The sequence below is a fragment of the Beta vulgaris genome, chromosome 8 (assembly GCF_026745355.1).
Source record: "Beta vulgaris subsp. vulgaris cultivar EL10 chromosome 8, EL10.2, whole genome shotgun sequence".
Lineage (NCBI taxonomy): Eukaryota > Viridiplantae > Streptophyta > Magnoliopsida > Caryophyllales > Amaranthaceae > Beta > Beta vulgaris.
The window spans coordinates 18,925,667-18,950,016 of NC_079209.1; the positions used below are offsets into that span (position 1 = coordinate 18,925,667).

Sequence of the window (24,350 nt, forward strand, 5' to 3'; positions counted from 1 at the left end):
CAATGTTCCGCTTTATCTTTTAGTGAGGAAGGAAAAATTAAGAAATAAATTTCTTGGTTTGGCACATCAGGTTGATTAAAAGTTGAACATACCTCTAAAAACTCATCAATATGCTTATATGAATTTTCAAATTCAAGACCATAAAAAGGAGGGAGCAATTGAATAGTCTGAGGTTTAATTTCAAATATCCTAGTTATAGTGGGCATTCGACTACCTACTGGAGAAGTGTACGTCCTAGGAGTGAAATACTCACTCAGTTTTCTAGGTTCTTGGTCACCCATTGAATTAGAATCAGTCTCAGTGTCAGAAGTAGAGTTATTCACTTAATGTAAAGCCCTTAATTCTCTAAGTCTACGTTTAATTTCGGGATTATAAGGATTTAAATCAAAAGATAATGACCTACGACGTAACATTAACTAAAAACATAAAAACAAGCGCAAAATAGAAGTATAGAATGGAAAGAAAGCACATGATCTTTGAGATATGAATGCAACAACTTTTCTCCAACCTTCAATACTTGTAAAATGCGAAAGTACCTAAGAAACTAATAAAGAAAAGTAAATAATAAAAACAGAAAATTAAGATTATAATAAGAAATGAACTAGAAGACACTAAATTAAATTAACCAAACACGGTTCCCCGACAATGGCGCCAAAAACTTGATAGCGATTTCAAACAAGTTATAAAACCTTACTATTGCAAGTATACAAACTTGTCGTATCCACAGGGAACAATTGAGTAATATTAAATCTAATGTCTACTAATTCTATCCTAAATAGTGATATGATGATTTGTTTGTAAATTAATTAAACTAATCTGAAATAAATAATAATTATATAAACTTGGCAATAAAAAGTGAATCGGAAAACCGACAATAATATGAAATCTAGGACAATCGAATCCACTACTACTAATATGACTAACAGATAAATCGAAATGAGAATTAACAAGTTTATCAAGTACCCTAAACTACAAGTCGGAATACTTATAAAAATAGTATTGCGATTAATTAGGTGACATAACTTATCTAACCAAAGCATAAATTATTCAACTTTTCAACGACAAATTATCAAACACCATTGCATAACATCACTTTGAACTACAAGAACAAAGTATGTAAATTTGGTAACAATAAAACCAATAATCAATTCTACAAGAACAATCATCAACTTATATTGCAAACGATAACCAACCAAATAATAATCTCAATAGTTATATAATTATAAACCAAATATCAATTCTCAATCACCATTAAACTATTAATTCGTACTAATAGGGTTTCATCTAAGTTCTAGAAAAATAAATTAGCTATTCATAATTGAGAGAACATCACCCAATTATTAGAAAACATGGTCGAATGTGTGCTTGAAGTTTCGAAGTGTGTAGCCAGTTCGTGCTCTCTGCTTCGTCCTATTGCTACTGTGCTGCCGCCTCCAAGACCTCCTCCCCTCTCTTCTATTCCGTGGCTTTATTTTTATTTATATCCCTCACTGATGCCTTGACCCTCATGTTAGTCATGTATGATGCGTGTCATCAACTCATCATCACTGGGGTTAATTTCGTCTCCTGCTTTCTTTATGTAGCGTGGGATCTCCTAAGCCCACAAGGCAATAAGGTTTTTCTCCTTTTGCTTTATTTTCTTTTATTCTCTCCATACTTCTTTACTCATGTGTCTTGCAGTATTGGGCTTTAGTCCAATTTTCGTCCCATGCTTTGGCTAAAATTTATATTAATTAGTTTAGCTCATTAATATATCAAAACTCGGAAATTATAACGTACCTATCACACATATGATATATTACTACTAGTAGATAACATAGTATATGTCAAACTAATAAATAATCCAACAAACATATTTTCTAAATAACATATGAAAACAATTAAAACCATAACTTATAATTTATAATACTAATAGAGAGCTAGTAAGATGGAATTAAAAGGTTATAATATATAATAATTCACACTTATCAGTAAGCGAGGGAAAAGAGAGTTGCTCATTTGTGTGTAAAAAAAGGGTCCGGCTTTATTGGTTGAACAGAGACCTTGACTAAATGGCTCTAGTTACCCCAAAAATTGCAATCCTTGATTGTTAAATTCATTCAGTTTTTGGGCTAAATGGAGCCAATAGTTGACTTTATTTTTGTATATGAAAGCGAATAATGCTTCGTTTTTCAAACAATCGAAGCCTATTTGAAATAGCACTTGCCCTTTTTTTTCTCTAGTGAAAGATTATTTTGTTTCTCTAGTGAAAGATTATTTTGTAAGGAATCCTAAACTCACCAAGAGTATTGGGGGACAAGCTTAAAGAATGTGTTGTTGTAATTTTTATTGATTAGTTTTCGACTAAAGGAATACCAAAGCATGTCTTAACACTGTTTTATGGGTTAGCACTCAACTTTGCTGATGTATATGTTTTGTTTTCTCATTGTTGTGGCATGTGCCTTGTTGTGTTGTAATGTACTTATTAGAGTAACAGTATAGGTACAGGATAAAATGGTCTTTTACTAGTCATATATTTGTATTGTAAACACTATATATATTGAATGACAGGGTTAACCTAATCAGGTTAACACAATTATTCTCCACACTTGTATATGGTATCACAGTCTAGGGCTTTCTAAGATTATTTTTCCGTAATTTTTTTTTTCCTTCGATTGATTTTTCAACACGCTTCTGTCACACAAGCTGCCCTCGTGCAGCCACAGCCGGCACCGACCACCGGCGCCTCTTCGTCTGCGCCGGCGCGTGCCCACTCCTTCTCGCAGCCTTCTCACAGCCTTTTGCTGCTTCCACTAGGGGAAAAAACGGAAGAGCTGCGTTTTTCTTAAAACGCAGCCCTTAATAGTGAAGGGTTGCGGTTAGCCCAAAATCCGGAGCCCTTCGTAAACGAAGGGCTGTGGTTTTTTTAAAAACGCAACCCTTTTAGTGAAGGGTTGCGGTTAGCCCAAAAACCGCAGCCCTTCATCTTCGAAGGGCTGCGGTTTTTGGGCTAACGGCAACCCTTTACCCACCCGCGAAAATATTATTTCAATGGGCATTTAAATATTTTGGAAGAAATTCAATGGGCGGGCTTTTAAAATATTCAGCACTCTTTATTAAACCCTCATTCTCTCTCTCCTCTCTCACACATCTCACAAATCTCTTCTCTCATGCAAATATATTCAAACCTCCACCACCACAAATCTTCACACCATCACCACAAATCCTCCTTCGTCTCTCGTCTCTGGGATTTCCTCGCGTCTCCTCCTACCGTCGCTCACACCACCACTCCCCCTCTTCTCTTGCCTCCTCTGCCGTCGCTCACACCACTTCGTCGGCATTCACACAAATCGCTCCTCGTCCCACACCACCTCGCCAGCATTGTTTTTGTATTTGTTGGTTTTTGATGGTATTTTTCGTATTTTTTTGTCAATTTTAGGTTTTTTAGTTTTATGGAATTAATTTGAGATGGTTCGAGATTAATTTGAGATCCAGGGTTAGAGATTTACTCGGTTTTTTATCAAATTTGTTTTTCGAATTTTAGGCTTTTTTTATTTTATTTTGTGGAATTAATTTGATTTTATGTTGTTGATTCGTTTGAGAGAGATTTTGTGTATTAACAAAATTCTTATGTAGACCGGATCCACCATGGGAATGGTAGTATCAAAGTTTTTTAAGCAGTGTGCGAAAACTCTAAACTACATCTGTGTTGAGAATATACCATGTTTATTAGTATTGGGGGTTAATTAGTTTTAGCAATTTAGTTTGACAAAGTCACATTTATTGTTGTTCTGGCATTGTTTTTTTTTTTTTTTTTTTATGTTTTTGTGTTAAGTTCTCTTAGCATTGTAATAGGCGGGTCCAACAATAACATGGGACTTGGTTGTGGGAGGTTGCGACTTGGAGTACAGCGCTGAGTTCATCCCAAATGCCCAGGATAGCTACAACCTCGCCGTGAGGAAACCGAGAAAACTCAGCCCCTCTGACGAAGCCATCCACAACTCGTTCTTGGCAAGAGAGGCGGGGAAAGTCGTGCTGTCAGTTGACAACACCACATAACTGAGGAGAAAGGTTGTTGGTTATCGCTATATTGTCCGCAAATCTTCACTAGTCTAGTTTGATCCCTTATGTAAAATAACCAAAGCATCCTAGGTCTTTTAGGTTTCGGCTCTTTTTTGTTTGTTTGAGGTTATTAAACTTATAGCTCTTCTTGCTTATATATTTTAACTAATGTTTTGTATGCCTAAGCCTATGATTTTTTTTTGTTTTTCTGGGTCAAAAGGGTTGCGGTTATGGTCAAAATTGCAGCCCTTTGTACAAAGAAGGGTTGTGGTTTAGGCCCAAAACTGCAGCCCTTCCATATTGGAATAGTTGCGATTTTGGGCCTAAACTGCAGTCCTTCGTTGTGAAGGGCTGCTACGGAAAGGCTGCTGGCCAAAAACACAACCGTTAGGGCTGTTTTGACCGCAACCCTTCCGCAGTCGTTCTTCACACAGCCCCACTCGGCTGTTTCTCGAACCAAGTTCTTGGTTTTCCTTTTTCGGTTCTTAATGGGATGTAATCTCCCTTGTCGTCGAGCACACCACCGCGATTTTCGCCAGGCTTTCTGACGCCCTCTGTCGCGCCAACAACCACGGCTATGCCGCCATTGCACAAATCCACGTCGGCGTATCTCTTTGCTCTACCGCATATTTCTTCCCTAATCTCAGTATTCTGGAAACGATCACTCTCTCTTCGCCTGAGGATTATTTATTGTGAAAAACTCAGATTACTTGTTTGCTTCTTTCACATCAACTGCTTGGTATGGTTGAAGTTCCTCCTGCTGCTATTATTGATGATCGTGGTGTTTCAATTCCTAATGCTCCTTTTTATGAATATATGCGTGTTGATCAACAAATTAAATGTATTGGATTTTTGCCACGTTGTCTCATGATGTTTTTGTTGATGTGCATGATTTATCTACCTGAGTGGAAATTTGGAATCGTTTATAGACTAGTTTTATGCATGCTAGTATGGCTCGTTCTATGGAATTGAAAGGTCGTCCTACTCGTATCAAAAAAAGTGAATCTCAGTCTATGGATGGATATTTGCGTGGGATTAATAAGGTTATTGCAGATTCCTTGGCTGCTATTCAATGTCTTTTCTCTAATCAGGATTTAGTTCAGCATAAATTATTTGGTTTGGATCGTGATTCTGAGTATGATCATATTGTTACCACTCTGTTGCATTACCCTTTCCCTCTTAGTTTTGATGATTTGCGCCCTAAGTTGCTTCTTCATGAACAACGTCTCAAAAGTTCGAAGGATGCAGTTGATTCATCCTCTCATCTTGCCTTAATTAACGTTGTCGTTCAGTCTTCTGGTTCTGGTTCCTCCTCCTCTACTCCTCGCAGCCTTGCTGCTCCTTTGCTACCCACCCAGCCCAAGCCCCATGGCTTGCCTCCCAGCCCTTCTTCCGCTACTGCCTGGCCCGCTCCCCATCCACCGAGCTACGTCGCATGACTTCTCTCGCGAGGAGTCTGCCTCGCCAGCTGGGTCTCCAATGCCCGCTCGCTTACAGCTGCTAGGCGCGCATCTCCTTCCCCGCCCGCTGGCTCGCATAGCCTCACTCCAGCGACTCCTGGCGGGCACGCTGGCCCACCAGCGTCCGCTAGCCCCGCCTCGGCCCCCGAATCCCGCCCCACTAAGCGCAACGTTGAGCATTTCATTCCCACGTTTGACCCTCCCTCACCCTCTCGTCTTGTGTTCCACGACCAGCCCTTATCTATCTCTTCTTCTGTTGTTGTCAACCGTCATCCCATGGTCACCCATTTAAAGGATGGTGTCTCCAGGACTAAAGTCTTAATGAACTTAAACACTTAAAGTGTAGAGTCTGAACCTACTAATTTTAAACAAGCTTCTAAAGACTTACGTTGGCGTCAAGCTATGCTAGATGAATATAAGGCTTTAATTAATAATGACACATGGGAGTTGGTACCCCGCAACTATGATAAGAATTTACTTTGTTGTAAGTGGGTTTAACGGATTAATTACAATTCTGATAGTTCTGTGGAGCAGTTCAAAGCCAGGCTTGTCGTTTTTGGAAATCACCAGCATGCAGGTATTGATTACTTTGAAACCTTTAGTCCTGTTGTTAAACCAACTACTGTTTGCTAAATTCTTACTATTGTTGTTTCTTTCAAATGGTCTATTCGTCAATTAGATGTCAAAAATGCTTTTCTTCATGAAGAGGTTTATATATGCATCAACCTCCGGGTTTTATTCATCCATCAAAACCTACTCATATTTGTCGTCTCCGTAACTCCATTTATGGTTTGAAACAAGCTCCTAGAGCTTGCTTCTCTCGTTTAAGCAATTTCCTATTATCTATTGGTTTCAAGTCTAGCAGTTGTGACACTTCTATGTTCACTCTTAAGTTTCGTGGGCATCTTATCATTCTTCTCTTATACGTTGGTGATATTGTCCTTACTGGTAGTAGTCCTCCTCTTGTCATAAAGTTCATTTCTGTCCTTTCTTCTCAATTTGTTATGAAGGATTTAGGGGATCTTCATTACTTCTTAGGTGTTCAGGTTATGCGTACTCCCTCTGGTTTATTTTTGTCTCAAAACAAGTATGATTCTGATTTAGTCCGTAAATTCCATCTTCATATTGTTAAACCAGTTACTACTCATGTTGTCTCTAGAGTAACATTGTCTCTACTTGATGGAGAATTCTTGCTGATCCCACAAAGTATCGTAGTATGGTTGGTGCATCGCAGTACTTAACTATGACTCGTCTAGATACTGCTTATGCTGTTAATTTGGTGTCTCGGTTTATGCATGCTCCTCAAACTACTCACCTTCATGTTGTGGAAAGAATTTTCAGATATCTGCAGGGCACATTGGATTTCGGCCTCTTCTTATATAGCAGCAGTTCTCCTACTGTTGTTATTGTCTACCTGATGCAGATTGGGCAGGATGCCCTGACACGCGACGTTCTACTACTGGCTATGTTGTTTTCTGGGGAAGAATCTTATTTCCTGGCGTTCGAAAAAGCAACCTACTCTCTCTAAATCCTCCACTGAAGCTGAATACAGGGTTGTTGCTTACACAGTTGCAAAAACCATTTGGCTCAAACAACTTCTTGCTGATATTGGCCATGTTCTTCGTCGTCCTGTGATTGTTTATTGTGATAATGTCTCTACACTTATCTCACTGCTAATCCAGTTCATCATGATCGTAACAAACATATTGATGTCGATTATCATTTTGTTCGGAAAATGGTTGCCGAGGGAGGTCTTATTGTTCGACATGTTCCTAAATAGTCTCAGGTTGCTGATATTTCACTAAGGCCCTATCTACTGACTTGTTTACTAAACATTGTACCAATCTATCTATTGTTTCACCCCGTAAAGATTGAGGTGGTGTATTAGAGTAACATTATTTGTAAAAGGATAGAATGGTTTTTTACTAGTAATAGGTCTGCATTGTAAACACTATATATATTGAATGATAGGGTTAACCAATCAGGTTAACACAATTATTCTCCACACTTGTACAGTACTATCTATTGTAGGTTCAAGATTTGAAGTTGTTTAAAGTTAACGGTTTCATAATGCTAGAAGGTTGATTGTGTGTCAATTTGTATTTCGAAGCGAAGTTGATCAACATTGTAATGTTTAAATATTAATGTAACCGACTTTGTAATCATAATTTGTAACGGTAACTAATTTGAATTAGATTTGTATTTTTGATTTACACATATTCTCTAATATAGTTCGGTGATTGTAATGGACATCATTAATCAGCTGGACCGAAATATTTGATTTCATTGAGCTTAATCCTTTGTAAGATGGTCCTGACGGACCACCTGTTACCATTACGTTTATATTTTATATGATATGTGAATTATGTACTTGTGTATTTCACTATTAATATTTTTCGAATGTGGAATTACAAGTTTTAAACAAGTAAAACATGTCTGAATCTAGCTTAGTGCTAACTTCTAATTAATTTACTGATACTCATAGGATGAACAAGTGATAATGGAAATGGAGTGTAAAATGCCATTGTTGCTACTAGTTTATTTACAACTTCTGTTGGATGAAATCCGTCCATGAATGCATGCAAGTTTCTATTGGTACATGGTGGCGTCAGCGGCTCACACTGGAAATCACTTCTTAATTTGCAGCAAGTAGAACGTGTAATAAAGCCTGCAAAATCACACACTGATTCGATTATTCACTTATCGTATTAATTAATATGGCTTTGCAAACTTCTTGCGGTTTACAGTCTTTAAGGCTAATGGTTAGTGCTACAATCTTTTTTTTTTTATTGATACCCTCTTTTAGGTGTTTTTGCATCAAGATTTTTTTGGTGGAAAAAGGAGTCAAAACAACAGGAAAAGTTTCATTGTTATATCTTTTGTCACTCCATAACAGTGTTTTTTAATCAAAGGAGGATGAATGTTACTCTATAACAAGAAATAAAGGGAAACTGAGCAGAATTTGCAGGATGGTAAGTTTTTTTCAAAATTATATAATGAACTGAAAGGAATGAAATCTAAAGGATTCTTTTTCTTTCCACCATCTATCTATACAAATATATTAAAAGACGTTCTTAAACAAGGAACTGTTCAACCTTGCTTTATCGCTTACTTGTTTACTAAAAGTAAACAAACATGCAACAAAAAAAAAAAATTGATCCCGTAAATTTAAACTTATATACTAGAGTCTTAACCATTGAACCAAATAATTTTTAGTGTTATAATTTTAAATTAAAATATTAATAAATAAAAGTTATAGTACGTAACAATGCACAATGTCTAAAAACTAGTTAATAAATTAAACCTTGTAATAATAATAAAAAAATCTTGAAAGTGGAAAATGCGAGATTGCTTGTTAGAGATATCTTATATCTTAGGTATCTTTACTTATTCTGGTAGATATTCTTTCCTATCTTTTAGGGAAGTTATTCTATTCTCCTTGATTTTCTCCTTTGTATAGAGATTCCTTTGTATTATATACTGCGTTCATGAATGAGAAGAGATCAACTTTTCCCGTGCTATTATCACTTTGTCATGGTATCAAGAGCAGGTTCATAAAAACCTAAATTTTTTTTCTTTCTTTCTTCCGCCAAGGCTGGCGATGACCTTCCTCTTGTCACGCCTCCGGCTAAAATTGATCCTTCATCACCATTCTTTCTCGGTCCACAGGACCGACCCGGTGACTTCATTACCCCGACCAGACTCACGCACGACAATTACGCGGACTGGGCCGCAGATATTCAGTTAGCCCTTGTCGCTAGGCGCAAGTTTTCCTTCGTTGATGGCACCATTACTTCCCCTATTCCTCCTTGCACCGACTCGGACTGGCTCACCATTAACGCCATGCTTGTTTCCTGGATCACCAACACCATCACTCCCGAGGTAAAGAGTACATTAACTAAATATCGTGAGGCTAGTCGTTTGTGGGATCATTTAAAACACCGTTTCTATATTGTTAATGGTCCTAGAATTCAACAAATTAAATCTTCTATTGCTCGTTGTGAACAAACTAAAACTATGTCTGTGTCTACCTATTATGGAAAATTGAATGCATTATGGGAGGAACTTTCTCTTCTTGAACCATCTATATGTTGTTCCTGTTGTCCCAATTGTACTGTGTCTGATTTATACTCTCAACGTCGTGAAACAACCAAACTACATGAATTTCTGATGGGACTTTATTCTGAATATTACTCACATCTACGGACCAATATATTATCCTCTGACCCATTACCCTCCTTGGACCGTGTGTATCATCTTGCTGTGCAAGATGAACGTGTGCGGCTCGCGCACATCTCATCTGTGGACTCTTCGAGTCCAGCCGAAGTACTCGGCTTCTCTGTCCGGGCTCAGGGACCACCTGGTCGTGGCTCGGCTTCCTCGGGCTCTCGTCTGGTGTGTGGTAAATGTCACAAAACAGGTCACGATTCGGCTTCTTGTTGGGCGCATCTCACATGCTCTCACTGTCACAAAAAGGGGCACGGAATTGATCACTGCTATACTCTTCATGGGTATCCGGATAAACCCAAAGGATCCACAGGGCGTGGCCGTCCTCCCCAGCCTGCTCGTGCTCACGCTGCCGTGACTCCTTCAGACGGCACGGGCGGACCTTCCTCATCCTCTTCTTTATTTTCAGCCGAGCAGTGGAAAGCACTTGCTGGGTTATTTGGCAATGCACCGGTTCCCGAAACTCGTCTGAATGGTGAGTTTGATAAAAATTTGTGGATTATTGATACAGGGGCTACTCACCATGTTACGGGTATTGCTTCTTGGTTACTTGATTCTCAGGCTTTTGATTGTCCTGTTGGGCTTCCCAACGGTGCCACGGTTTTATCTACCATGGTGGGCTCGGTTTGTTTATCTCCTACCATTACTCTTAAGAATGTTCTTTATGTTCCTAATTTGAGCTGCAATTTACTTTCTGTCTCTCAACTATGTGATGATTTGCAGTGTTTTGTCCAATTTACTAATTCTATGTGTGTCATCCAGGGCCCCACGAAGGAGCGGATTGGAACGGGGACTAGGCAAGCAGGTCTCTACTACTTTCAGGGCATTAACACTGTTCATCATGTTGCGGTCTCTTCCTCTTCTCTCTTGGACTTGTGGCACCAACGTCTGGGTCATCCGTCTGAGAAGATTGTTAAACTTATTCCTCCTCTTTGCAATCATAAAGGACATTTAGATCCTAATTGTGAGATTTGCTTTCGCTCTAAACATACTCGTACTAAGTTTCCTTCTAGTACTACTAAAACTTCTCGTGTGTTTGAAAAAATTCATGTTGATTTATGGGGGCCCTATCGCCATGTTTCTTCTAGTGGTGCTCGATTTTTTCTAACTATTGTGGATGATTTTTCTCGAGCTGTCTGGACATATCTTTTAGTTGATAGGCTAGAAGTATTTTCTATGTTCATGTCTTTTGTTGCCATGGTTCAACGTCAATTCTCTAAAAATATCCAAATTGTTCAAAGTGATAATGGCACCGAATTTACATGTTTACTTGATTATTTTGCTTCTACTGGCATCTTATTTCAAACTTCTTGTGTGGGCACTCCTGAACAAAATGGGCGGGTAGAACGTAAACACCAACACATCCTTAATGTTGCCCGAGCTTTAAGATTTCAAGCCCATCTACCTATCTATTTTTGGGGGGAATGTGTTTTGGCCGCTGCACATGTTATTAATCATACTCCCTCCTTGATTCTTCACGGGAAGTCCCCATTTGAATGCTTGTTTGGTCATACCCCTTCTTATGATGCTCTTCGGGTTATTGGGTGTCTTGCATATGCTCATAATCAAAAAACTCTTGGAGATAAGTTTGCTAGTCGCAGTCGCAAATGTATTTTTATTGGGTATCCATTTGGCAAAAAGGGATGGAAATTGTATGATCTTGAGAGAAAGGTCTTCTTTGTGTCTAGAGATGTAAAATTTGTTGAGCATATTTTTCCATACTTTTCTCCCTCTCAAGTTGATATTTCTCCAGATCTCTTACTATCCTCCTCTCAGGACATTCATTATGATTTTGACGATTATCCCATTGAGTTCTCTTCTTCATCTCCCTCCATTCAACCCACCAACCTCACGGCCTCTCCTTCTGGGCCTACTTCTCCCTCTTCTTCTCTCGCTTCACAATCTACTGGACCCGCTTCCCCAATATCTGGCCCAGCCCCACAAAAATCTGACCCAGCCCCACAAAAATCCCGCCCAGCCCCACAAAATTCTCGCCCCGCCTCACAAAAATCTTGCCCAGCTCCACAAATGTCTCGCCCAGATTCTCACTCAACTGGCCCCGCTTCTTTACTCACCGACCAAACCGGCCCATCTTCTCTCGATCCAGCCCCAGATTCTTCTGCCCCCCTTACTTCAGCTTCCGCTACAAAATTGACCGGCCCAGATTGTCCCTCTTCGGAACCCGCTGGCAGCTCCTCTAGCCCCACATCTTCCGAGGCCCATCTTCTCCCTACACCACCCTCTTCATCATCTTTGTCTACTGATAACTTAGGGCGTGGCCAAAGACTCAAGCTCCCCTCCACCCGTCTGCGCGACTTTGTCACTGACAGTGTTACTACCCCAAGTGTGGATTCCCGCTCGTCTACCCCCGCTTCATCCTCTTCTTTAGGTACTCCCTATCCTTTGGCTCACTATATAAATTGTGACAATTTTTCTGCAAATTATCGAAAGTTTCTTGCAGCTCTTATTTCTACACAGGAACCTCGATCATTCAAAGAGGCTATGCAGGATGCTGGTTGGCGTGCCTCCATGCAGTCTGAGATTCGTGCTCTTGAGGAAAACGGGACATGGACTCTTGAACCTCTTCCACCTGGTAAACGAGCTCTTGGGAGTCAGTGGGTTTATCGTATCAAATATCACTCAGATGGTAGTGTTGAACGTCTCAAGTCCCGCCTGGTTGTCTTTGGGAATCATCAGCAGGCTGGCCTTGATTATAATGAGACTTTTGCTCCTGTTGCCAAAATGACTACTGTTCGTGCCTTTTTGGCCATTGCTGCTTCCAAAAATTGGGAACTTCATCAAATGGACGTTCACAATGCATTTCTTCATGGTGATCTTGAGGAAGAAGTTTACATGAAGCTTCCGCCTGGTTTTTCTCGCCCTGATTCTGCCCTTGTCTATAGGCTCCGCAAATCTCTGTATGGTTTGAAGCAGGCTCCCCGGTGCTGGTTTGCCAAGTTGGTTACTCCTTTGAAAGGGTATGGTTTCTTACAGTCCTATTCTGATTACTCCCTATTCACCTATACGAAGGGTCCTACGCAGCTTAATGTTTTGGTGTATGTGGATGATCTCATCATTTCTGGTAATGACTCTGCTGCCATCGCCTTATTTAAGGCTTATCTGAGTGACTGTTTCAAAATGAAGGATTTGGGCTCTCTCAAATATTTTTTGGGTATCGAGGTTGCCCGTAGTGCCTCCGGATTGTTTCTCTGTCAGCGGAAGTATACTCTGGATATTATTTCTGAGGCAGGTTTGTTGGGTGCCAAGCCGAGTGGATTTCCCATGGAACAGAATCATCGCCTTGGCCACGATACTAGTGATTTTTTTGATGCTCCTGAGCGGTATAGGCGTCTTGTTGGCCGTTTGATTTATCTTGCGGTCACCCGTCCTGATCTGGCATATTCTGTTCACATTCTTTCTCAGTTTCTTCAGGCTCCTCGCATTGCTCATTGGGAGGCTGCTTTGCGTGTCGTTAGGTACCTCAAGGGTACTCCTGGACAGGGCATCTTGCTTAACTCTGCGAGTGACCTTACATTGCAGGGTTGGTGTGACTCTGATTGGGCTGCTTGTCCCATCACTCGTCGCTCTCTTTCTGGTTGGTTGGTTTTCTTGGGTCACTCTCCTATCTCTTGGAAGACGAAGAAGCAGCACACTGTTTCCCTATCTTCGGCCGAGGCTGAGTATCGTTCGATGACGGCTATCACTTGCGAGCTCAAATGGCTCAAGGGTCTTCTGCTTAGTCTTGGGGTTCATCATCCAAAGGCTATTCCTCTTTTCTGTGACAGTCAGTCGGCTCTTCATATTGCTCAAAATCCTGTCTTCCATGAGCGCACGAAGCATATTGAGGTCGATTGTCATTTTGTTCGTGATGCAATCAACGATGGCTTAATTGCTCCTTCCTATGTTCCTACGACTGATCAGTTGGCCGATGTGTTCACTAAAGCTCTCGGCAAAACCCAGTTTGATCTTCTCATGTCCAAGTTGGGCATTAGCTCCCTACATGCTCCAACTTGAGGGGGGGGTGTTAGAGATATCTTATATCTTAGGTATCTTTACTTATTCTGGTAGATATTCTTTCCTATCTTTTAGGGAAGTTATTCTATTCTCCTTGATTTTCTCCTTTGTATAGAGATTCCTTTTGTATTATATACTGCGTTCATGAATGAGAAGAGATCAACTTTTCCCGTGCTATTATCACTTTGTCATTGCTCCCTCATTTTTCCCTTTCCTCCCCTACCATTCTCGTGTTTGGATATTTTAGAGCTTTAAAATAACTCTACAAGGTGGAGTTTGAACGATATCAACCATTGACTAAAAAAATTAATGGCTCATATATTCTTTTTTCAAAATCTCCCTTATTTTATCTCATCAAAATCCACGCCAAAATCTTTTCCTTCCACCAATATGAGCCCTTGATTTTAAAATTTATGGCTCAGATACAACTCTACCTTGTACAGTTTTACTAAAACTCTAGACGATCCGAACTCACCATTCGGAATGAATGATGTGGATTTAGCAAAGTTGGATAAGACCACAAATGAATTATTCCATGATAATAATTTTTTTTTGCATAAAAAAGTATTAGTTGTTATTGTTACTATTCTATTAATGAATCTTTCTAAACACATTTTATATTTGTAATCAACTAATAAAAACAAGTGGTGGAAAACTGGGCATACAAAATGTAAGAAAGAAGATTTAAATTTCATTTTTTATGGGGAGGGAGTAATTAGGGTGTTTAACCTGAATTATCATGTTATATGGCAAACAATTTGACTATTAATAACCCTAATTGTGTACTGATAAATTTTCATAATTTTTTTTTTTGAATATATACAAAATTGGGAACAAATAACTCAACAATATCTTTCACAGTAAATTTCTTCTATATTAGTCAAAAAGCTTAAGGTTTAGGCTAAGATTACCATATGAATAATGTTGACCCGAAGTTCTTGGCATTATTTATACAGATGACATGCAATTTTAATTAAATTCTTTTAACTGGCTTACCAGGAAGAATACGATCTAAGGACTGCATGGCAGAGACATTGATGAACGTAAATTTGGCCCCATCAAACTTTGCATTAAAATAATCCACAAGTGATACAAGCTTTGTGTTGAAAAGGTCCACCGCTTGATTGATTTCTTCTACACATTCAGTTGCATTGTTCATTACCATTTCAGCCGGAACACAACCTATCTTACCCAATCCAAATACTGCTACCTTCCTTGCACCTGAACTATATAGTGTCTGCAAGACCCAAAAAGAACACTAAAAAAGTAATTTAAAAGCGCCTCATTCTGTTAGGGCTACTAGCTGATCTAATAATTGGTATTCTTCAAAAGTACCTAAAAGATTGCGTCTTCTTCAGCTTTAAGAAAATAAGTTTACGGAAAAAATAAATTTCCATAGTTTGGATCATCTAAATTCAATTAAAGTGATTATATAATCCTTCTTTGGAGTAATTTATAATGATAAAGGTTATCTTAATGCAGCAATTGTTGCACGCTTATGTGTCCACGTTATATTAATTTTTTTTCCTCCATTAGTTATTCATCATTGTTAAAAAAAATAAAATGATTCAGACAGAAATTTATAATTATTTATAAAAAAAATTTCGATTTTTTCACCAAGTACTCCCGAGTTTTCGAAAAATTCACCTGGTACCCCGCAAGTTTTCAAAATACACGGGGTATCCTTAAGTTACAAACTATTACACTCAGATACCATTGATGACTAACGACGTTCACCACCGTTAGTCTTAACCCCAATTGGATTATGGGCTCGCGACGATGAATGGGGGAGGGGGTGGGTGTCGGAGAGGAGGAATGCAAGGGTGGGGGAGGAGGGGTTGTTGGGATGGTGGGAGGTGGAGGAGGGGATGGTGGGAGGATTAGGGTTAGGATTAAGGGTTTGTGGTTAGGGTTAGAGATAGGGGTTTAGGACTAAGGTTAGTATTAGGGGGTTAATGAGGGTTTAAAATAGAAAATTAGGATTAATGACTAACGACGGTTAACGTCGTTAGTCATTAAGGATATTTGAGTGTATTAGTTTGTAACTTAGGGGTACCCCGTGTATTTTGAAAACTTGGGGGTACCATGCGGATTTTCTGAAAACTCGAGGTACTTGGTGAAAAAACCGTTTTTTTTTATATATTTTCTTATATCAATGTTTTGTTGATTCTTTTTAGTTATTTGTTCATCGATTATTAGTCAAATATAATTTTGAGAGAAGGAAATATTAAATAGAATAAAGTTTGTATCCAAATAAAGTGGAGGAATTTGTATATCAGGTTTAATCGTTCGATATTAATACAGTGGAAGAGTTTGATTTATATAATAGAAATTACTGACTAATAATCAACATTTAAGTTTAAAAAATATTATCAGTATAAATGAATATGAATTTCAAGTTTTTATTTTTTCTTCTGATTGTGTCAACCAAGTTATATTGTCAATTATATATTTTTTTTATCAGGGTTTTCACACATATGTAATAATAGGAAATCATTCTCCCTACCGTAATATTTAATTGAAATTTTAAATTCAACTCCATTGTTAACTTGTTCAATATATATGGCAAGCAGGAAAAAGAAAAGATTATTTAATATATCTGACAATTTAAAGTTATCAAAGGTATATCAAACTTTTTGTAAGGAGGACACCATGTTCCTCCCTCTTTACTTATATAATACTCACTCTGTTCCAAAATATAAGGCACGAACGATTTTTTAGGTCGAACTTTGACCGTTAATTACTCTCAATTTACGTAGATAAAAAAATTAATGTTATTATAGTATTTTTTATGATGAATCCGACGGTATAATTTTTATTTATCATATTATACGAGATATTTGTAGTCAAAGCAACTTTTTGTAAAGCATAAATGCCTTATATTTTGAAACGGAGGGAGTAGAGATTTTGAAAAATATCAACATTGTGTAATTATTATTAATTGAAAATCTATACTGCAAAGTAAAGTAGACTCACTATAATAAGTTTTCTCTCCTAATGTAAACGATCCTTCTGAAACATATCAAAACATAAAACTTTATCTATCGTCGCTCTTTAAGTTCGACACTCTGAATTTTGCGCTATCCAAATATCACACTTTATCTATAGATTAAAAATAAAAGTTAATTTTATAAAATATTATTTGATTCGTCTCAATGGATATTTTCATAATTTCAACTTTTTACAAGTTATTATAATTTATAATTAGAAATGTTAATGGACAAAGTCGTACACTAGCAAGTCTACTAAAAGTCAACCTATTACACTTATTTATAAAGAAATGAAATAAATAGTTGCTTCTGCATTTTAGATAAATGATTTTAGAAACATTAGTTAACTATAAGCATTTATAATTAAACTTTAACCAATGCCCAGTATTTCAATAGTAACATGGAATACCCAACTTCCCTCTAAAAAAATCGACTTTAACTTATAATTGCGAAAAATCAAAATCAAAATATGCAATAGCAACGTTAAAAGTCAAAAGTACAAGAAATTAAACTAAAAGAAACAAGGCTGAGGTAGCACGAAAACGACGACTAACATTGTTTAGGAGAAATCACATGGATTGATGATACCGCCATAACTTAAGATACAATCATGAATCATATTATCCACGTTCAAACAAAAATTCATTTATTTGAAACTTTAGTCGTTGTATGAGTGTATCATCAAATGTTTTATCAGCAAATTTTTTTAATTGTCAATGGTGATTGTGCATGGACAAAATACGTACTTCATTTCAAAATAGTTGCAACATTTGGTATTTGATCATTATTCATCAACCAACTTTAACAAGATTTTTCTCAGCATTATTTAAGAATAAAACATAGTCAAGTAGGATCTTGTTAAATTCGTCTCAATACGAGGATTTCAAATATCAACTTTTTATAATTTTTACTCATATGCAATCAGAGATATTCACATTTAAAAAAGCGTTTTGGCGAACGTGAAAAAGCAAACGGTGCAACTATTTTAAAACAGGAGAAATATATAGATAGAGGAGCGAGGAAAGTGGACAAAACAAACCTGTAATTGTGATTTATATTGACCAATAAGTAGTTCAGCATATTGGCCAGGGGTAAAGAGTGTCTTTGTGGGATAGTGTTCAGGCATGAAATAGTTGTTAATGTAGTCATTGCTACCAATATTAACAGTGTACAAGCACTTGTTTAAGTACTTATCAACTGAGCCTTGAATCAGGGATTGAAGCTTTGAGATTGTCATCCCGTAATATTGTAATTGTCGATCCATCCAAACTCGATCACCCTAAAATGGAGAAAATAACATATGTAAATGTTAAACTACCTAATAAGGAATATATATTATTTTCAAAAACTTTTCCTAGATAGAATTAGTTATTAGGGATAAAAGGATTATCTCTATGTTATGCCTTTTCTGTGTTCTCCCTCTTGTTCTTTCAACTTCTAGAAAACCTTTGTTTATCGACGACCAATATTGGTGTTTTTTAAGTAGCTCTAAGGAGCTCTTCAAGGAGAGAGAAGATGGAGAGCTAACTCTACCCCAATATTGGTGCTCTTCATTCGCTCTTCATGGAGATAACTTCGAGAATTACTCTTTCTCAAGAGCATTGAGAGAGCATGCTCTTAGCACAGTATGAAGACACATGTAATTTAAAATATTAAAAAAAGGAAATAAAGATAATAATGAATTGGAGAGCATATTGGAGAGTGATACCATTGTTAGCAATTTTTTAAGGGATGATCTTGAGGAGAGAGAAAGTTAAAAATGGGTTAGTGAGTTATGTTGGAGAGCTAAATTGATATTGATGGATTTACTATATTTTTGAGTTAATTTTTTTGTAAAGGAAAACTAGCTTATTTAATTTCATGTTCGTATGTCATTCTCTTTTCATTGAAGATATTTTCCAACCAATTACTCTTATTGGTTATATTTACGCATATTTGTTTTCCTCTCTTTACGAAATTTTACTCCTATATATGTTGCTAAAATAATTAGTTGTGCCAATAAATGTTTGTAAACTTTATTTAACCACAAATTTCAGTTTTACATTTAATTCAAATTGTAAAATCTACTTTGTTTTTTAAAATTGTTTCAATTTGAAGAAAAGGAAGGTTTAATCGTGATTCAGCTAGATTGATTGCGTTGATTGAGACTTATTTACTATTGAGATCGAATTTTGATAATTAAACTAGTTATTAGGTCCGGGCTAAGCCCCGGGTAAGAAAAAATTTCATTTATTAATATAATACTTTATGATAATAACAATAGATACAACTTAGCCTAGTGGTTAAGACTTTAGTTTAGTATATGTACTTGAGGTCTCGAGATTAAACCCTATACTACGCAATTTCTAAAAAAAATATTGTACATAGATTACATGAACTAAAAGTCTAAAACTCCCTAGGGGTAGTACTGTAGTGGTCAACACTGCTCTTCAAATGGTATCATGCATACATAATTAATTTAATGAACATGCAAATTTATTTATTTTTAAGGATGCAAGGGATATGTTTAATAATATTAACTAACTACAACACATATTTGTAATTTTGTGGAAACATGGATCACTAAGAGATGTTAGATGAGATGGTGATTCTTTGAAAACCCTTACATATTTGTAATTTATTTTTTAAATGATGACCAATTGACTTTGTTGGTTAACAGACACATGGCGAAATTCTGGTGGCAGGAGGAGGGTGCCACGTGGCGCATCGATGTTGTTGCGCACGCCTTTTAATATATTTGTATAGATAGTTTATAGACCCGGGCTTTGTCACGGTTACTTATAGTTTTCATTTTAAATATTTTACTTTAAAATAATATCACCAAATATCATTTGGTTTAGTGGTTAAGACTTTATTAAATAAACTTAGAAGTCACAAGATAAAATATAATACGATGCATTTACTATTTTTATTAAGTACAATTAACTTCACTTGATTTTTACTAAATTAAAATTCATTTGCTGAATTAAACTTATTTTCATTAAAAGTGAGCTTAGTTTTGCGAGATGAACTTAATTTTATTGAAGTCATCTTGTTTTCTAATCTGCACTAATGTTTATTGATGCTATATGGTTTCTCTTATACTTCTTTTTTTTTTTTTTAAGTTGTAATATTTGACTTTTTGGTTAGTATATGAAAATAATAAAATGTTGCAACTTATAAAAACAAAAATGGTGTATTTTATTGATTTTTACTATAACTTAACTAAGTTTCATAGAACGTAACTTTTTTCAGTAAAACTGAAAATAATTTTGCTAAAATGAAATGAACTTTAATTAATGAGGTGAAATAAATAATACCTTGGTCATGATTTTTACTTATTTGCAAGTCTTAAAACCATTTATATAACACCACACAAATTAAACTTGTTTATTATAGTTGATAGTTCTAATATTTAAATTATGACAGTATGTCGAGGGAAACGTATTTCGAAGCGTTATAACTTAAGCTAAGGGATGTCAAGAAGAACCATGGGGACCGTCAAAAAATAAAAAGAAGAAATATGGGGGAAAATAAGGGGTGTTTTGGAAAGCAGTTAAGGAACATGAATTACGTATGTAGCATATTGGATTATGTGTGTTATATGTCATAACAGTTAGAAATTTGCATGTCATGGATTATGTCAGCTTATTGGACGTTATACTTGTGTAATTGTATCTAAGATAACACAAATTCTTATAAAAGACTATCTCACGTTAGTGTTAACATGAGACCGGTCAACTGATGTCATGTTGGTATTACACACGTGCATCATAACAACAGTGGTATTAGTTAAGCGCTTGAACTTATTAGTTGTGTTAACCTTAAAATTATTTTGGATAAATTAGTTAAACACTGAAATATATTAGTTAAGCGTTAAATTATATTAATTAAGCGCTTTGACCTATTTGTTATGATAGTAAAACCATCTCATTTCTCCCTCAATTTTTATTTTCTTTCTCCTCTGCCTACTCTAATTTCTATCTCATATGTCCCTTTGTTCTACTAACACGTGTTTCTCTCTCCTCTACACTATCATTTCCCTCTCCTTACCCTGCCATTTCCTTCTCCTCCACTCAACTTCCATTTCTTTCTGAACCCTTCATCTCTTTCTTTTTCTTTATTTTCTTTTTTGAACATATGAAACTTTCAACTACATAAATCCTTTTTCGCGACTTCTTCAATCTTGACGATGAGAAGTTCTCAAAGCTATTTGTTTCCCTCTATCAATGAGTCTAAACTGTAATGAATCTCTTATTATGAGTTGCAGCTTTTAGGTAAAAAGTTTTATATTTTTTTCAAGTCAATAGTTATTGGTTTTTTGGTGATTAGTTATCGTTTTCAGGTAAATAGTTATGCAGCTAATTAAATAGTTATATTTGTAAGGTTAATAGTTATGGTTTTTAGTTATTAGTAATTGTTTATAGTTTATTAGTTGTACCTTCCATGTTATTAGTTATTGTTATGGATAATTTGTTATATTTTTAAGGTTAATAGTTATGGTTTTTAGTTATTAGTAATTGTTTACACGTTATTAGTTATAGTTGTCATATTATTAGTTATAGCATGGTTATGGATTAATGGTGATATTTGTAAGGTTAATAGTTATGATTTCAGTTATTAGTAAAACGTGTTATAATCTGGTTTCTATAATATAACTAATATACTTCAATGCTTAACTAATATAATTCAACGTTAACTAGTATATTTTGCCGCTTCACTAATCATCCAGAAGTAATTTAAGGTTATCATAACTAATAGGTCCAAGCGCTTAATAACTAATTTCGCTGTTGGTTTGATGCACACCATGACATCAGCATGACATCAGCTAATCTCACGTTAACACTAACGTGAGACGGTCTTTTAAAAAACAGACTCCTAATAATAAAAGCTGAAAGGGAGAACGTGCAAAGAAACAACTATATGTATAGCATATTAGCATTATTATGCTGTTGCCTCAATGCATGCAACCAAAATATGGAGATATCAATAAATTCTATTTTGGTACCAAGTGTGATCCAGTTTCCACGAGAATTCCAGCAGAACCAGATGCGTAATTGACGCCTCTTAATATATCTTGGTCCATTTGCGTGCTATCACTGCTATATGGTGTTATGAATCTTTGAAATCCCAAGAATTGAGCTGTAATATAAACATTGCAGAATAATAATATAAGTATTTGGTATACTCGTTGCCTAATATTATAAATATGCAATAATTCAATACGGGATACTTGTTGATATATTTTTTTTAAATTTGGCTTTAAATTCAAAGCTTGATGAGTTAGTTTTACATGGACCTAATTCTCAATAATATTATTGTGGATCAAAACCATTTTTTTAACATAGTGACTCTTTGTTTTTATATGGTAACATTTTTAAAATCGTAAATTATATTATATAGTTAATATCTACTGTAATGACTTATTTTTTTAATATAGTCAATCTTTCTCATATTAGTTAATCATGATGAAATTTTCACTTTGTGATATAGTAACTTTTTCTCACATAGTTAAATTTCACAATATAGATCTACTCATTTTTTACACCTATTTTTTTATATAGTAATCTTTTTTTCATTATCACATGAATTAACATTAACTATATACTAATTTATTGTGAACCAAGTTCATATAAATTTTTTACAGGTTTGATACAAATTTATCGCTTATCTTTGTAAGATACTTACGGGAGAGTGGGTACTACTTAGGAATGTCTCAGAGCAAATTTCGATTTTCCTGTTTAACTTCATAACTTGTACTATATTTATATTTCACACTAGTTATTAGACTCGGGCTATGCCCCAGATAAGAAAAATGTTCATTTATTAATATTGTACTTTGATATGATAACATTAATAAAACTTGGTCTAATGGTTAAAACTTTAGTACATGAACTTGAGGTCATGGGATCAAAACCTATACTATGTAATTTCTAATTTTTTTATTGTACATGGATTACATAAACTAAAACTCCCTAGAGAGAGCGCCACATGGCACCGTTCCTCGTTCACGCACGCCTTTTAATATATTAGTATAGATATCTCTCCATATTCCAATTAAGAATTTGAGTGTCCTCTCTCAATGTACTTTATGGTTTCTTATGTTATTCATAAATATCTTATTTATAAATAAAGTTCATGTATAATATTATAAATATACTATTCATCTGAGTGTCTGATGACACAAATGTGAAATTTATTATGGACACTGAAAGTAATAAATTCAACTAAATATCATATATTATTGATCTGCCTTGTTTTACATGAATATTGATGTGGTGATTAATTTTCCCCCAAGCATGACAAATAAACCTGGCTTATACATTTCAAATAATTCCTTTATGATTGAATATAATCATATGTTGCCTCGACTAGCTCATCAATTATGTCATACTCCCTCCGTCCCATAATATAGTGCTTGTTTCTTTTTTCACGGTCTCCAAAACGTAACTTTGACCTTTAATATCTTCAATTCTTTATTAATAAAAAATATAAAAAGTTGATATTATGAAACTACACATTGAGAGAATCTAACAAGATCCTACATGAATATGTTTTTTTATATATACAAATGAGAATATTCGGTCAAAGATTTTAAAGTTTGACCACCAAAAATGAAATAGGCACTATATTATGGGACGGAGGGAGTACTAATCTATATCAATATAAATCTATTAAAAAGGTTCTTAAATAAGGAACGATATCACGTGGTACTCTACTTAAGAGTGTTTTATTTCATGTACAGTTAAAAAAATTATAAATTTCATAGCATATGCTTTAATGATCTTGTGACCTCAAGTTGATATATTACAACTTCAATCACTAAAGCAAGTGGTATTTAGTATTATTTTTTTAAGGTAAAATATTGATAAATGAAAATTTTTCTTACCGTGGCATAGTCCATACCTAATAACTACCGGTAGTTTTAAAACAAACCCGGCCTTATAAGTATGCCTCATTACTTGACTAGATCTATAGTACGTGCATCAACTAAAGTAAAAAAAAATGCGGAAAATTATGTATAGTTTATTTACTTTTTTTTGACGGGATGTATAGTTTATTTACTTGAAACTTTATTGTTGATACTATATCATGTATATATGTAAAATCACGATTAGCTAATAAGGATATACCGAGACATACAAAATAATTTCAAACAATATTGTTGGTCGATTAACAAAAAGGAGCTATATGAACTTGCACAATATATTAATAAAATCCAAAAATAGAAAATTCAGATGTAAAATAGGTATAGATATATACTTACAGATAAAATCTACAGCGGTGCGACCATTGGTGAACCTTCCCGTTGGAATTTTTTCTGGAAAGTCAACTCCATAAGGTGTATAATTTGCTTTAGCCATTGTTATGAGGCCATTATTGATGCCAGCATCTGATAATGAATCGCCAAAAATGAAATAACATGGCACATCTTGTTCACCATTAACCAAATTAAAGAATAATATGATAATAGAAAACAAAATTGCTGAAATTCTCCACATCTTTTTTCGAATGATTACAGAAAAGGGAGTCTAGTGAAGTTGCATTAAAAGACTGCATGTACTTACGTTATTTATAGCGCAGAACCTTCATATATAAATATATTAAAGGGAAGTCACTTGAGGTGTCCAAGATAAAA

General features: G+C 35.6%; 1 protein-coding gene and 1 long non-coding RNA gene across 2 annotated transcripts; one reads left to right on the forward strand and one right to left on the reverse strand.

Moving 5' to 3' along the window:
• The first annotated feature begins 1,544 nt into the window (after positions 1–1,544).
• Positions 1,545–7,504, forward strand: LOC125492321 (uncharacterized). The gene is made up of 2 exons (XR_007268895.2): positions 1,545–6,078; positions 6,834–7,504. It is a non-coding gene; the product is annotated as an uncharacterized LOC125492321 (long non-coding RNA).
• A 365-nt stretch (positions 7,505–7,869) lies between these two features.
• Positions 7,870–24,257, reverse strand: LOC104901311 (GDSL esterase/lipase At4g18970). Its single transcript, XM_010688866.4, has 5 exons — positions 23,979–24,257; positions 21,720–21,853; positions 17,772–18,011; positions 14,739–14,979; positions 7,870–8,169 (listed from the first exon to the last, which is right to left on the reverse strand). The coding sequence occupies exons 1-5, from the start codon at positions 24,211–24,213 to the stop codon at positions 7,955–7,957; spliced, it is 1,065 nt and encodes a 354-aa protein (XP_010687168.1). The 5' UTR covers positions 24,214–24,257; the 3' UTR covers positions 7,870–7,954.
• Between the last annotated feature and the right edge of the window lie 93 nt (positions 24,258–24,350).

Bases quoted from the DNA above. Each gene is read 5' to 3' on its own strand.
- LOC104901311 (XM_010688866.4), bottom strand. From the start codon at position 24,213: ATGTGGAGAATTTCAGCAATTTTGTTTTCTATTATCATATTATTCTTT. The intron at 14,980-17,771 runs GTTTGTTTTGTC...TGGGTCTTGCAG, and splicing joins AATATAAATCACAATTACAG to ACACTATATAGTTCAGGTGC. The intron at 8,170-14,738 runs GTAAGCCAGTTA...GTGATTTTGCAG, and splicing joins CTTAGATCGTATTCTTCCTG to GCTTTATTACACGTTCTACT.